Below are 15,444 nucleotides of genomic sequence, written 5' to 3' on the forward strand. Positions count from 1 at the left end.
TATCGCTTAAAGTTGTCACACAAAAAATATTACATTAAGTTTCATTCAGCTCATTATAAAGCAACTGACAATGAAGATATAAGACTGACCATACAAATATAGAACTGACCATACAAATATAGAACTGACCATACAAATACAGAACTGACCATACAAATATAGAACTGACCATACAAATATAGAATTGCATAGAACTGGTCATATAAATATAGTCCTCGCTTGAACGACCTTGATGTGTCAACATCGCCCTCACTTTCCCAATGACGACCTTGATCTGTTTACATCATCCTCACTTTCCAAATGACGACCTTGATTTGTCTAAATCGTCCTCTCTTTGCTACTGACGACCTTGATCGGTCAACATCATCCTCACTTTCCTACAAACGACCTTGATTTGTTTAAATCGTCATCTCTTTGCTACTTACGACCTTGATCTGTCTGCATCGTCCTCATTTTCCTACTAACGACCTTGATTTGTTTAAATCGTCATCTCTTTGCTACTTACGACCTTGATCTGTCTGCATCGTCCTCATTTTCCTACTAACGACCTTGATTTGTTTAAATCGTCATCTCTTTCCTACTAACGACCTTGATCTGTCAACATCGTCTCCACTTTCCTACTAACGACCTTGGTCTGTCTACATCATCCTCACTTTCCTACTAACGACCTTCATTTGTCTACATCATCCTCACTTTCCTACTAACGACCTTGATTTGTTTAAATCGTCCTCTCTTTGCTACTTACGACCTTGATCTGTCTGCATCGTCCTCATTTTCCTACTAACGACCTTGATCTGTCTGCATTGTCCTCATTTTCCTACTAACGACCGTGGTCTGTCTACATCGCCCTCACTTTCTTACTGACGACCTTGATCTGTCAACATCGCCCTCACTTTCTTACTGACGACCTTGATCTGTCAACATCGCCCTCACTTTCTTACTGACGACCTTGATCTATCAACATCGTCCTCACTTTCCTACTGACGACCTTAAACTGTCAACATCGCCCTCACTTTCTTACTGACGACCTTGATCTATCAACATCGTCCTCACTTTCCTACTGACGACCTTAAACTGTCAACATCGTCCTCACTTTCCTACTGACGACCTTGATCTGCAACATCATCCTCCCTTTCTTATTGACGACCTTGATCGGTCAACATCGTCCTCACTTTCCTACTGACGACCTTGATCTGTTTACATCATCCTCACTTTCCCAATGACGACCTTGATTTGTCTAAATCGTCCTCTCTTTGCTACTGACGACCTTGATCGGTCAACATCATCCTCACTTTCCTACTAACGACCTTCATCTGTCAACATCATCCTCACTTTCTTACTGACGACCTTGATCTGTCAACATCGTCCTCACTTTCCTACTAACGACCTTGATCTGTCAACATCGTCCTCACTTTCCTACTAACGACCTTGATCGGTCAACATCATCCTCACTTTCCTACTAACGACCTTGATCTGTCAACATCATCCTCACTTTCTTACTGACCACCTTGATCCGTCAACATCGTCCTCACTTTCCTACTGACGACCTTGATCTGTCTACATCGTCCTCACTTTCCTACTGACGACCTTGATCTATCAACATCGTCCTCACTTTCCTACTAACGACCTTGATCTGTCAACATCGTCCTCACTTTCCTACTAACGACCTTGATCTGTTTACATCATCCTCACTTTCCTACTGACGACCTTGATCTGTTTACATCCTCACTTTCCCAATGACGACCTTGATTTGTCTAAATCATCCTCACTTTCCTACTAACGACCTTCGATACAATAGTGCATTTTTAGCCCACTATCATCAGATTCAAAGTCCTACGTCCGTGGTCCGTCCGTAGTCGGTTGGACCGTCCGTACGCAATTATTATCACTATTTATTGAAAAGGACATGAGGGATATTTTCAACATATGTAGGGATATTTTCAACATATGTAGGGTTCCCCTTTTGCCCTTGTTGGCCGATTCAATTTTGAGTCTGATTGAGAAAACAAAATGGCCGACAGGTAGAATTTTGACAGCTGAAACTTGTTACCGCTTTTTCTTGAAAAGTACTGGAGGGATATTTTTCAAACTTTAAACATGTAGGTTCATCTTTGTTCCTAATTGTACCCATTGAAATTTGAATATGACAGTCAGCGCGATCTTTCATTTTGACAGTTGGAATTTGTTATTGATGTATATATTTCACAAAATCCATGATTAAGGGAAGAGGGGAAAAGAGAAAGTTGAGTCATTCGATGATGGGTTGGGATCTCTTCTTTTGGCGTTTGGTGATGTAAGATTGTTCCGCGCCGGGGTACTCCTTTTTGTGTTGATTCTTTTACCAACCTACGTTATAATCTTTTTATGTTTTGGAATTTTTAGCCTCTTTTTATTTACTTATAATTTGATTAATTGCACTGAATTCCTCACGAATTAAACGTTTAGCACTATTCCAAAATACATATTTCCCTAAGCCAGGGACGTATGATAGATATATATTATTATATGTCCCTGCCTAAGCATATGTATTTTTTTTTTTTACAAAATCATTGATAATCTATATGAATATAAAAAAATGTATTAATTTATTGCAAATCGTCAATTCTTCGTTAAAATGTCACTTTTTCCTCCTAATTGAAACTATATTATATATAACCCTTAATTTTTAGCATAACCAGAGACCTAGTATATAGGTCTCTGGCATAACGGTACTAATTTATACCCTACAATCGGACTATGATTTTCTAAAAACTAACATGGAAGTATAAAATATTATTGAATCCCAATAAACGAGGTTGTGCTTTTATAAAACAAAACACAAACAAACGAACATATGTGAACCAAAAGTTATGATTTACAATGATTTGAGTAAATAATTAGTCATTCGATCACCTGTAAAAAAGTCACAACCGGAATTACCAGGTAAGATTGGGCGAAACGCACACATTTGTAATGTATTTGATTTTATCAACTCACATTGAAATATATCTAATTCAATATCATATTAAAGTACTATTTACCATTGTTCTAAAACGTGATATATGTTATTGAAATTTCCGTAAAAAGCAATGAATTTATCTCGTAAATATATTACGCAAGTACATATTACAATCTGTTAAATGTACCTACCAGAGAATTCATAGCGTTCGTGCATTCGGAGCACATCTAGATTATTTCGTACCAGGTTGGTATCGACCCGAAAGTCTCGAACAGGCGATGAGTAACGATGATGACCTGAAAATGGAGGCCAGGTGAAAAATCTCAGGTGCGTACAGGTAAATGGTAACAATAAGCGATTGGAAACAATGAACGATCGGTAGAATGGTGCAAAACCTAATTAACTACATAAAACTCGTAGCCATTTGTCTAGAATTCATGTACACTTACCTGTAAATCCAAAGGCGCGCACCTGTGCAGGTTACTTCCGGTAAATTGTTTTGAATTTGTACTTTTCTCTGTTGGTTTCTGTAGCCAGTCCTTAATAAATTTGCTTAATATGTTTTCCTATCCTATATGTAATGCATTTTGGGAATTTGAGAAATTTTGTTTCATCTAGACATTCAGATGATAAATCCAAAGACTGATGTCCTATATAGGGCTAAATTTGTTGATGACATCTTGATAAGCAATATAATATTGTCAGACCCCACCTTGTTATTGTTGCCCCGGAAAGGCTTCTACATCCAGAATTGTTAAAACCATATACACACCTGTATTTGGTAATTAAAATCCCGAGTTAAAATTCGAGGTAATCTCTCTGTGTTATTATTACCGGATACAGGTGCCTACCTACGGTTAAAACTCATCAACTTTTTATTGGGTCATGGTCACCACTGTTAAAAATGCTGGAATCAATTTTTCCACTAATTTTTTTCAGAACTAATTTATTTTTTTTGAAGCTGAAATGATCAAATAAGCATACATATGCAGATGTATATAACTTATACGGATGGAAAAATAACAATACACACTATAAATTAAAAAATTAATATAATTTAAAAAATCTTAATCAATTATAATTAAGTACACAATGGTAATAACACAAAAATTAGTAGAATTTTAAGTTAACTCAGAAGTTGATTGCGAAATCTGAGTAAAGATATATGATGAATATATGTACAATATTAAGTATGTATATTTGATATCTGTATATTTTCACAAGAAAGATACTAAAATATATTTTTTCTTATAGCTGGAGAAACTTGGAGCCCTGTAAAGATGGAGAACACTTTAACCCTAATAGGGGTTTTTACTCTTCTATGTTGTACAGCAGTTATAGCAAGTAAGTAACTACACATAATCGGGCCTGAGGTGTTCATGTGGGGAACAGTCACACTAGTACAGAAGATAGGTGTTTATGTGGGGTCAACTTTGTCAGCAATTCAAGAGAAATGATTTTATTCCATCTTACGTCTAAATAATTGGAAATTCTGTTTCTTTTGTGAAAATGACTTGATGGTAGTCACTGGATAATTCCTGGTATCATTTTATCGTACAATTAGGGTGAAGTTTTTCAAAAAGCGAATATTACGGAAAATAAAAACTTAATGTGTATAAAGTATATTGAATACATAATGTATATTATGAAATTAATCTAAAAATATAAATTAATTTCATAAACTTTCTAGTCCACCAGTGACCTGTCTGGGTTCACCATCTGATAAGTGGATTAGAGGACACACTGTTATTTGAAATTAATCGTTGCTTTCTTGTTTCTGCCATCAGTTCCAAATCGTCCGCCAGGTATATACATAGAACCTGATAAAGATATCTACTTCAAACCTGGGGAAACAGTAATGATGCCATGTGTTGGTGATGGCTATCCCAAGGTCATGTAAGTATCTCAAGGTCAATTTCATAGTCATAATTTCAAGTATCTTAATGTTGTATCATAAGTTTCTCCAGGTTATGGTGTCAGGGCCAGAGGAGACTTAGACTAGTATATTAGAATCCTCAAAAACTAAATCATTGGTAAGTTCATCAAGGTCAGTTGTAAGTATCTCAAGGTCATGTAATTATTTCAGAGTGTATTTTTTTGGTAGCCCATTTGTAGAGGAGAATGTTAAAATAAAGATTACGCTATCTTTAAGCTAGTTTTAAAAACACTTAGACTTTTATCCATGCTCTTATCCTTACAAAATTGAAGAGGAAGTTTATTTCATTGGAAATTGTTTTTGTGGCATGTAATTAAACAATGGATCATGGTGAAAGTGTCACCGTGACTACACTATAAAATCTCTAATTCTGTTTTGCTATAGATACACATGGAAGAAGAATGGCAAGGATTTTAATCCTAGTGGTAATGACGACCGTATGGTCCAGCTAGCCAACTCGGGTACTATCGTTATCAACAGACCGGAAGATAAGGACGAAGGTATTTTTCAATGTTTTGCTGAAAATGAATTTGGAAGGTCGATGACCAACCATGTCAATCTCCGTGAGGGTATACTGGCCGAGTTTCCAACTGGCGAAAATGAGTACCATAGTCCAGAACTGGGTACAGCACTGACGTTGGAATGTATCCCACCTACCAGCTATCCCAAGGCTCAGGTTGAGTGGGTCCTGAAGGGCCGTTCCGGGCGAAACGAGGCCATCAACTACAATAACAGGGTCACCATGGATCTTGAAGGTAAGGGACAAGGCATTTATTTTAAGAAGTGTTAAAGGCGATGAAATTCATGCCTCTGTGGATGACTAAATGGTTGGGGAATTAGGGGAAGTTTAAGAGGGGCGGGGTAAGGGGAGATAACTGAGTGGTCTGGACTAAATATGATTTAGGCAGGTAGTACAGGGATGGGATTGAGTGAGTGACAGAAGGTGATTTATCTCTAATAATCAGAGCATTCAATATATCTTATTCAGTATTTTTTTGAGTAAAATATTATATTTTCTGAAACGTGAGGAAATTCCAAGCATCCATGTTAAGTGGACAATGTTCTTTAAAGTTTAACAGTAAAATCTCATCTCTGATTTCTAAAAGATTCGTCACTTCTACTAATTAACATTCATATTCTAATTAACATTCATATTCAGTAAAACACTGGCTTAGAATTCTGTTAACGACTCTGTTTGTATTTCAGCTCGTCTTCACATAACTAATGTCAAGGCAAAGGACCATCAAGAAGGCAAAGCATATGTCTGTATGGCCATCAACTACTTCATGAGACACAATGAGTTTGACCACGGCCATTTTATCAACCCACGTGGAAGTAAGATATTCCTAATATGGCAGACCACACAAACAGTATATTTGTCTGAAAATAAGTTTTTACAAGAAATCTTAATGTAAATGAAATTGCTTCAAGGATCTTGAATTTCCAACAATAAAGGTTGGGATTTTGGTACAGATTTCTTTTTTTCACATTACTGATTATTTGAACTGTGAGTTTTCAGTTGTATTACAGTAAAACTGTTTACTATATTTGAGCTTATTGACTTCGGGTGGAAACCATGGAAACTACTAAACTGTTCCATTTATCAGAACTTGATGCAGATAAATGGAAATGTTTTTGCAAGAGAGAAAAATAAAATACATATATCTCTTAAACACACACATATGCTGTATTGTAATTATATACCGATAAACCATATTGAAGTACGACAGTTTCTATATACTAACAAACTGACCAATTTCTTGATCCACAGCTGCTGAGTTGAAGATTGGACCAACATACCAGTGGGCCACTCCTAGTGATCATTTTGGCCTGGTTGGTGAAAAATTTAGGATGAAGTGTATTTTTGCTGGAAAGTAAGGAAATAACAAGTGTTGAATTAAATTTTCTCATTGAGAATTTTACTGACCAAAATGGAGACATTTTTAATGTGTGTAGGCTGTCAGTAAAGATTTGTTTTATGGAGGAATATTTGAGGCATGAGGTGATAAACAAAATTGTTTCAGTGAAATAATGGATTACTGGAGATTTATCAAAACTATATCAGAATTAGTGTGTCACTCGATCTAATTAAAATACATATCTTAGTCACATTGTGTTTAAAAACAACAACCATTGAAGATGAATGATTTAATCAGAATGTTGTATCTCTGAATCGCTCTTAGAGCGCAGGCCATGTTACCTCGGGTGAAGATCCGAGGTGCTTGGTTCGACCCTACCCATGCTGGTTTGTGTTTCTCGTGAAGCTGAGAAACGGGGCTGTCTCTGCTGTCAGATTGTGTCATTGGGCAAGACACCTTGCCTTAATTAATCTGTATGACATGCAACAGGCCTCCCATATGTTTGTTCAATGAGGTAGTCACCAACTACTACTAAAAAGTGTCCCGCCTCAAAATGACCCTGGCTGTTCACAGGATAATAAACCTAGCCCCCCACCCCCCACCCCCAAAGTCTATCCAACACAAAACTTGCATCACAGTAAGTGCTTTGTACTTGTTTTACAGTCCAACACCCGAGGTTTTCTGGAGGAAGACTAATGGACAGCTTCCACCCGATGTGGGAATATCACAGGGTGGACAGGAAATTACCATACAATCTCTCACCAATGAAGATGGTGGAAAGTACGAGTGTTACGGAACAAACACCCAGGGTCAGAAGGCTAACAGAATCATCAATCTGTCTGTACAATGTGAGTTCATTTTAAAAGAAAAAAAAAAATATGTTTAATTTCATAAGGGTTTTGTTGCTTATTGTTATTGATAAGTCAACATATCCCCTTAACACTCCTGTGATTACAATTTAAAATGTACTAAGCAGTATTCATTTGTAGAATCACAATTTCACAAACTATTGACTGACTTTTCCAACCGTTCTCTTCAACAGCTAAACCGTACTGGATACAAAAACCAGAAGATATTGAGACAAGTGAGGGAGCCTCTGCTACGTTCCTTTGTAAGGCTGATGGGAAACCCACACCAAAGACCGAATGGTTTGTCAATGGTGTGCCCATTGACGGTAAGATCAAAGTAGTGGTGTTCAGATTAATCAAGTTCCGTTGACTATCATTTGGTTGAGGTGTTTGATCAATCAATCGAGTAAGAAATCTGAAATCGAGTTTTGTCAGAAATGCCAGACATCATGATAGTGGAAGAATCTTATCTGATTTGCATAACATATGATGAAAAAAGGCACTACAAAGGAATATAAAAACCGTTCATATACCAAAGAAAAGTAATTAAAAATTAATCGATTTTAATGGATCATCGATTGAATACCCAAAACTGATGATCGATCAGGAAATTTCAACTGATTTTAATCATAAGTGATTACAGTCTGGGTGTTGTACACCGGAATTAGTGTCTATCCATCTGTAGAAAGCTGAAGTAATACCTCGTAAGTGACTTTCTCAACTAAAACAATATTTTATAAATCTTAGTATGGGTGTTAAAATCCATCAACCAACCAACCAGCAAACAGAAAGCATGATGCTTTTCATATGGTGACCTTGGTCTTTTCGAAATGACATCCTTTCAATTAAGTGGATGCATGGGCAATACATCCACTTCTATGGATTTCTAGTGTGTGAAGAGATAACTATATGGAATTAGTTAGGATTTATTGTGTATGTAAACCAATGGTGTTCTTCCTTACAGAGTCTACTGATGATACGGTGCTGTCCAACAGATTCATGAAACCCAATGATATGAATGTGACTATCGATGACCTCAAACTGACCGATGTATTTGTCATTCAATGTAATTGTTCTAACAGTCATGGTTACAAGTTCGCTGATGTCTACCTCAATGTTCTGAGTAAGTATAACAATGTTCTGAGTAAGTATAACAATGTTCTGAGTAAGTATAACAATGTTCTGAGTAAGTATAATAATGTTCTGAGTAAGTATAACAATGTTCTGAGTAAGTATAATAATGTTCTGAGTAAGTGTCTCAATTTTCTGAACAAGTGTCTCATTGTTCTGATTAATTGTCTCAATGTTCTGAATAATTGTCTCAATGTTCAAAGTAAGTGTCTTATTGTTCTGAGTAATTGTCTCAATGTACTGAGTACCTCATTGTTCTGAGTAAGTGTCTTATTGTTCTGAGTAATTGTCTCATTGTTCTGAGTAATTGTCTCATTGTACTGAGTGTCTCAATGGTCTGAGTAAGTGTCTTATTGTACTGAGTGTCTCAATGGTCTGAGTAAGTGTCTTATTGTTCTGAGTAGTGTTTCAGTAGTCTGAGTAGGTGTCTCAATGTACTGATTAATTGTCTCAGTCTCAATGGTCTGAGTAAATGTCTTATTGTTCTGAGTAAATGTCTCATTGTTCTGAGTAAATGTCTCATTATTCTGAGTAATTGTCTCAATGTTGTGATTAATTGTCTCAATGTTCAAAGTAATTGTCTCATTGTTCTGAGTAAGTGTCTTATTGTACTGAGTAATTGTCTCATTGCTCTGTCCGTGTGTCTCAATGTACTGAGTAATTGTCTCATTGTACTGAGTGTCTCAATGGTCTGAGTAAGTGTCTTATTGTTCTGAGTAAATGTCTCAATGTACTGAGTTAGTGTCTCAGTGGTCTGAGTTAGTGTCTCAATGTACTGATTAATTGTCTCATTGTTCTGAGTAAGTGTCTCAATGTACTGAGTAATTGTCTCAATGTTCTGAGTAAGAGTCTCAATGTACTGAGTAATTGTCTCAATGTTCTGAGTAAGTGTCTCAATGTACTGAGTCTCAATGTACTGAGTAATTGTCTCAATGTTCTGAGTCTCAATGTACTGAGTAATTGTCTCAATGTTCTGAGTAATTGTCTCAATGTTCTGAGTAAGTGTCTCAATGTACTGAGTCTCAATGTACTGAGTAATTGTCTCAATGTTCAAAGTAATTGTCTCATTGTTCTGAGTAATTGTCTCAATGTACTGAGTAAATGTCTCATTGTTCTGAGTAAATGTCTCATTGTTCTGAGTAAGTGTCTCTGAGTAAGTGTCTTATTGTTCTGAGTAATTGTCTCAATGTACTGAGTAAATGTCTCATTGTTCTGAGTAATTGTCTCGTTGTTCTGAGTAAATGTCTCATTGTTCTGAGTAAATGTCTCATTGTTCTGAGTAAGTGTCTCTGAGTAAGTGTCTTATTGTTCTGAGTAAGTGTCTTATTGTACTGAGTAATTGTCTCATTGCTCTGTGCGTGTGTCTCAATGAACGGAGTAAGTGTCTCAATGTACTGAGTAAGTGTCTCAATGAACTGAGTAAGTGTTTCAATGTACTGAGTAATTGTCTCATTGTACTGAGTGTCTCAGTGTTCTGAGTAAATGTCTCAATGTTCTGAGTAAGTGTCTCATTGTTCTGAGTAATTGTCTTAATGTACTGAGTGTCTCAGTGTTCTGATTAATTGTCTCAATGTTCTGATTAATTGTCTCAATGTTCAAAGTAAGTGTCTTATTGTTCTGAGTAATTTGTCTCATTGTTCTGAGTGTCTCAATGTACTGAGTGTCTCAATGGTCTGAGTAAGTGTCTCAATGGTCTGAGTAAGTGTCTCAATGGTCTGAGTTAGTGTCTCAATGGTCTGAGTAAGTGTCTTATTGTTCTGAGTAGTGTTTCAGTAGTCTGAGTAGGTGTCTCAATGTACTGAGTAATTGTCTCATTGCTCTGTGCGTGTGTCTCATTGTTCTGAGTAAATGTCTCAATGTACTGAGTAAGTGTCTCATTGTTCTGAGTAAATGTCTCATTGTTCTGAGTAAGTGTCTCAATGTACTGAGTTAGTGTCTCAATGTACTGAGTTAGTGTCTCAATGTACTGAGTTAGTGTCTTAATGTACTGAGTTAGTGTCTCAATGTACTGAGTAATTGTCTCATTGTTCTGAGTTAGTGTCTCAATGGTCTGTGTATGCGTCTCAGTGGTTCTATATATATATATATAGATAATGTATTAAATTTGTGGAACATATTTTAAACTATTTTACGATATTTTTTATTTCTGATGATGAAAATGGTTTTTTTAGCTCACCTGGACCGAAGGTCCGGTGAGCTTATGTCATGGCGCAGCGTCCGTCGTCCGTCCGTCGTCCGTCCGTCCGTCCGTCCGTCGTCCGTCCGTCCGTCGTCCGTCAACATTTGCTTCAAATCGCTACTAGTCAAAAAGTTCTTATTGGATTTTGACCAAATTCGACCAGAAACATCCTTGGCAGAAGGGGAACAGATTTTGCATAAATGGTGACTCTGACCCCCGAAGGGCCAAAGGGGCAGGGCCCAATAGGGGAAATAGAGGTAATTCCTTTAAATCACTACTAGTCATAGAGTTATGAATGGATTTGAACCCAATTTGGTCAGAAACATCCTTGGGGGAAGGGGAACAGATTTTGCATAAATGGTAGCTCTGACCCCGGAGGGGCCAAAGGGACGGGGCCCAATAGGGGAAATAGAGGTAATTCCTTTAAAGCGCTACTAGGCATAAAGTTATGAATGGATTTGAACCCAATTTGGTCAGAAACATCCTTGGCAGAAGGGGAACAGATTTTGCATAAATGGTGACTCTGACCCCAGAGGGGCCAAAAGGGCTGGGCCCATTAGGGGAAATAGAGGTAATTCCTTTAAATCGCTACTTGTTGTTAAGTTATGAAGGGATTTGAACCCAATTTGGTCAGAAACATCCTTGGGAGAAGGGGAACAGATTTTGCATAAATGGTGACTCTGACCCCCGAGGGGCCAAAGGGGCGGGGCCCAATAGGGAAAATAGAGGTAATTCCTTTAAATCGCTACTTGTCATAAAGTTATGAATGGATTTGAACCCAATTTGGTCAGAAACATCCTTGGGGGAAGGGGAACAGATTTTGCATAAATGGTGACTCTGACCCCCGAGGGGCCAAAGGGGCGGGGCCCAATAGGGGAAATAGAGGTAATTCCTTTGATTCGCTACTAGTCATAAAGTTATGAATGGATTTGAACCCAATTTGGTCAGAAACATCCTTGAGGGAAGAAGAACAGATTTTGCATAAATGGTGACTCTGACCGCAAAGGGGCCAAAGGGGCGGGGCCCAATAGGGGAAATAGAGGTAATTCCTTTAAATCGCTACTAGTCATAAAGATTTGAATGGATTTGAACCCAAGTTGGTCAGAAGCATCCTTTGGGGAAGGGGAACAGATTTTGCATAAATGGTAGCTCTGACCCCAGAGGGGCCAAAGGGGCGGGGCCCAATAGGGGAAATAGAGGTAATTCCTTTAAATCGCTACTTGTCATAAAATTATGAATGGATTTGAACCCAATTTGGTCAGAAACATCCTTGGTGGAAGGGGAACAGATTGTGCATAAATGGTGACTCTGACCCCCGAGGGGCCAAAGGGGCGGGGCCCAATAGGGAAAATAGAGGTAATTCCTTTAAATCGCTACTTGTCATAAAGTTATGAATGGATTTGAACCCAATTTGGTCAGAAACATCCTTGGGGGAAGAAGAACAGATTTTGCATAAATGGTGACTCTGACCCCAAAGGGGCCAAAGGGGCGGGGCCCAATAGGGGAAATAGAGGTAATTCCTTTAAATCGCTATTAGTTATTAAGTTATGAATGGATTTGAACCCAATTTGGTCAGAAACATCCTTGGGGGAAGGGGAACAGATATTGCATAAATGGTGACTCTGACCCCAAAGGGGCGGGGCCCAATAGGGGAAATAGGGGTAATTATTTTAAATCGCTACTAGTCATAAAGTTATGAATGGATTTGAACCCAATTTAATTAGAAACATCCTTGGGGGAGGAAGAACAGATTTTGCGTAAATGGTGACTCTGACCCCAAAGGGGCCAAAGGGGCGGGGCCCAAAAGGGGAAATAGAGGTAATTACTTTAAATCACTACTAGTCATACAGATTTGAATGGATTTGAACCCAATTTGGTCAGAAACATCCTTGGGGGAAAGGGAACAGATTTTGCATAAATGGTGACTCTGACCCCCGAGGGGCCAAAGGGACGGGGCCCAATAGGGGAAATAGAGGTAATTCCTTTAAATCGCTACTAGTCATAAAGTTATGAATGGATTTGAACCCAATTTAGTCAGAAACATCCTTGGGGGAAGGGGAACAGATTTTGCATAAATGGTGACTCTGACCCCCGAGGGGCCAAAGGGGCGGGGCCCAATAGGTGAAATAGAGGTAATTCCTTTTAATCGCTACTAGTCATAAAGTGATGAATGCATGTTCTAAAAGCAATTCTTGAGGTCTTTCAGACCTTAGAGAGTCTGGACTTCATTAATCTTTAAAGTAGTTTGGATTCCCACACTATAACCATATATAGCATTGTTAGAGATTAACAAATAAAACAAATTGAATATGAACATTATTTTGACATTTGGCCTAATCCAACCAGGTGAGCGATGCAGGCCCCATGGGCCTCTTGTATAAATCTTTCTGCCATTATCGCATCAGAATGAATGGTACAATATATTAAATTTGCGAAATGCGCTGATAAATGACCTACACGTGACGTTATGGACACATTTACGTTTCTGGGCATGACGATATGACAACTGATTGTAGTTTTTAGCTCACCTGCCCGTGGTGCGGCGTCCGTCGTCCGTCCGTCCAGCCATCCGGCCATCCGGCGTCAACTTTTTCATTCAAACAATTTCTTCTCAATAACCAAGAGTCCCAGGGACTTGATATTGGGCCTGTAGCATGCTGGGGTGAAGGGCTACCAAGTTTGTTCAAATAAATGACCTTGACCTTTATTCAAGGTCACATGGGTCAAATAGGTAATAATCTTCAAACGACTTCTTCTGAATAACCAAGAGGCCCAAGGACTTGATATTGGGCCTGTAGCATGCTGGGGTGAAGGGCTACTAAGTTTGTTCCAATAAATGACCTTGACCTTCATTCAAGGTCACATGGGTCAAATAGGTTATAATCTTCAAACGACTTCTTCTGAATAACCAAGATGCCCAGGGACTTGATATTGGGCCTGTAGCATGCTGGGATGAATGGCTACCAAGTTTGTTCCAATAAATTACCTTGACCTTCATTCAAGGTCACATGGGTCAAATAGGTTATAATCTTCAAACGACTTCTTCTGAATAACCAAGATGCCCAGGGACTTGATATTGGGCCTGTAGCATGCTGGGATGAATGACTACAAAGTTTGTTCCAATAAATGACCTTGACCTTCATTCAAGGTCACATGGGTCAAATAGGTTATAATCTTCAAACGACTTCTTCTGAATAACCAAGATGCCCAGGGACTTGATATTGGGCCTGTAGCATGCTGGGATGAAAGGCTACCAAGTTTGTTCAAATAAATGACCTTGACCTTCATTCAAGGTCACAGGGGTCAAATAGGCTATAATCTTCAAACAACTTCTTCTCAATAACCAAGAGGCCCAGGGACTTGCATCTTCGCTAGCCAAGGCTTCTGATTACGTTACACTACACGAACCCTTGGCGGATATGGGCGTCAGTTCTGGCCCTCTAGCGGAGATTCAAAATTACCACTCTTTACGCATGAAATTTTCGACCAATCAAAACAAGCTTTACAGATGTACTTCATCTGAGATGTTTACAAACACACATGGCGGCTTGTGTCATTTTGATGAGATATGTGATCAACGACTTAAATAGATTGATCAAACACTGCGAATGTTTCCCTAAAGATAGTTCGTCTCTGTATATAGGTAAAATGCCATGACATATTCGACATTGTAGCTCTGTACTGGGTGCCGCAATTTTTGTTTACTGCGAAACCAAGCCTGAACGTAAAACATGATTTGATTGGGTGCCCTGGGATTCCAGGGCGCGACGGTTTGAACACGACTATATCCGCCAAGGGTTCGTGTAGTGTAACGTAATCAGAAGCCTTGGCTAGCGAAGATGAGGGACTTGATACTAGGCCTGTAGCATGCTGGGATGAAGGACTACAAAGTTTGTTCAAATAAATGACCTTGACCTTCATTCAAGGTCACATGGGTCAAATAGGTTATAATCTTCAAACGACTTCTTCTGAATAACAAAGAGGCCCAGGGACTTGATATTGGGCCTGTAGCATGCTGGGATGAAGGACTACCAAGGTTTTTCAAATAGATGACCTTGACCTTCATTCAAGGTCAAAGGGGTCAAATAGGCTATAATCTTCAAATCACTTCTTCTCAATAACCAAGAGGCCAAGGGACTTGATATTTGGCCTGTTTGTAGCATGCTCAGAGCTAAGAGTCACCAAGATCCGATCTTAGGCGAATAGAATGCTGGAATGAAGGACTAGAAAATATATTGACGTGAATAAACCTAGCTTACTCTGATATTTGAATAAAGTTGTTATCTGAATCAGCATAGTATCTGTAGAAATGACCTCAATCAACTGCAAATTTGCTGTAGAGCCAGGTGAGCGATACAGGCCCATTGGGCCTCTTGTTTTTATTTCTGATGATGAAAAATTGTATTATTATTGTGTTAACATGTTACTGATCGCAGGAGGAAGTGTCCTTATTGCTACACTCATGTTTCTTCTTCATTGTGTATGTGTACAACTTTCACTTCTGGTATTACACAGTTCATTTTACATGGAGTTAAAACTTCAGCCCCACATAA

General features: G+C 38.4%; 1 protein-coding gene across 3 annotated transcripts in view; it reads left to right on the top strand.

The window, feature by feature from the left end:
* Nucleotides 1-3,172: 3,172 nt before the first annotated feature.
* Nucleotides 3,173-15,444, top strand: part of LOC117330810 (neuroglian-like) — a 35,075-nt gene continuing 22,803 nt past the window's right edge. For 2 of the 3 annotated variants that reach the window (XM_033889307.1, XM_033889309.1), the window contains exons 1-9: nt 3,173-3,265; nt 4,193-4,282; nt 4,726-4,834; nt 5,259-5,629; nt 6,081-6,209; nt 6,646-6,748; nt 7,397-7,581; nt 7,776-7,907; nt 8,546-8,704. In XM_033889307.1, coding sequence (XP_033745198.1) covers nt 4,219-4,282; nt 4,726-4,834; nt 5,259-5,629; nt 6,081-6,209; nt 6,646-6,748; nt 7,397-7,581; nt 7,776-7,907; nt 8,546-8,704 — 1,252 coding nt within the window. In that variant the 5' untranslated portion in view covers nt 3,173-3,265; nt 4,193-4,218. Of the gene's footprint in view, nt 3,276-4,192; nt 4,283-4,725; nt 4,835-5,258; nt 5,630-6,080; nt 6,210-6,645; nt 6,749-7,396; nt 7,582-7,775; nt 7,908-8,545; nt 8,705-15,444 lie in introns of all 3 variants that reach the window. The other variant, XM_033889308.1, reaches the window with a different exon arrangement.

The sequence above is a fragment of the Pecten maximus genome, chromosome 7 (assembly GCF_902652985.1).
Source record: "Pecten maximus chromosome 7, xPecMax1.1, whole genome shotgun sequence".
Classification (NCBI taxonomy): domain Eukaryota; kingdom Metazoa; phylum Mollusca; class Bivalvia; order Pectinida; family Pectinidae; genus Pecten; species Pecten maximus.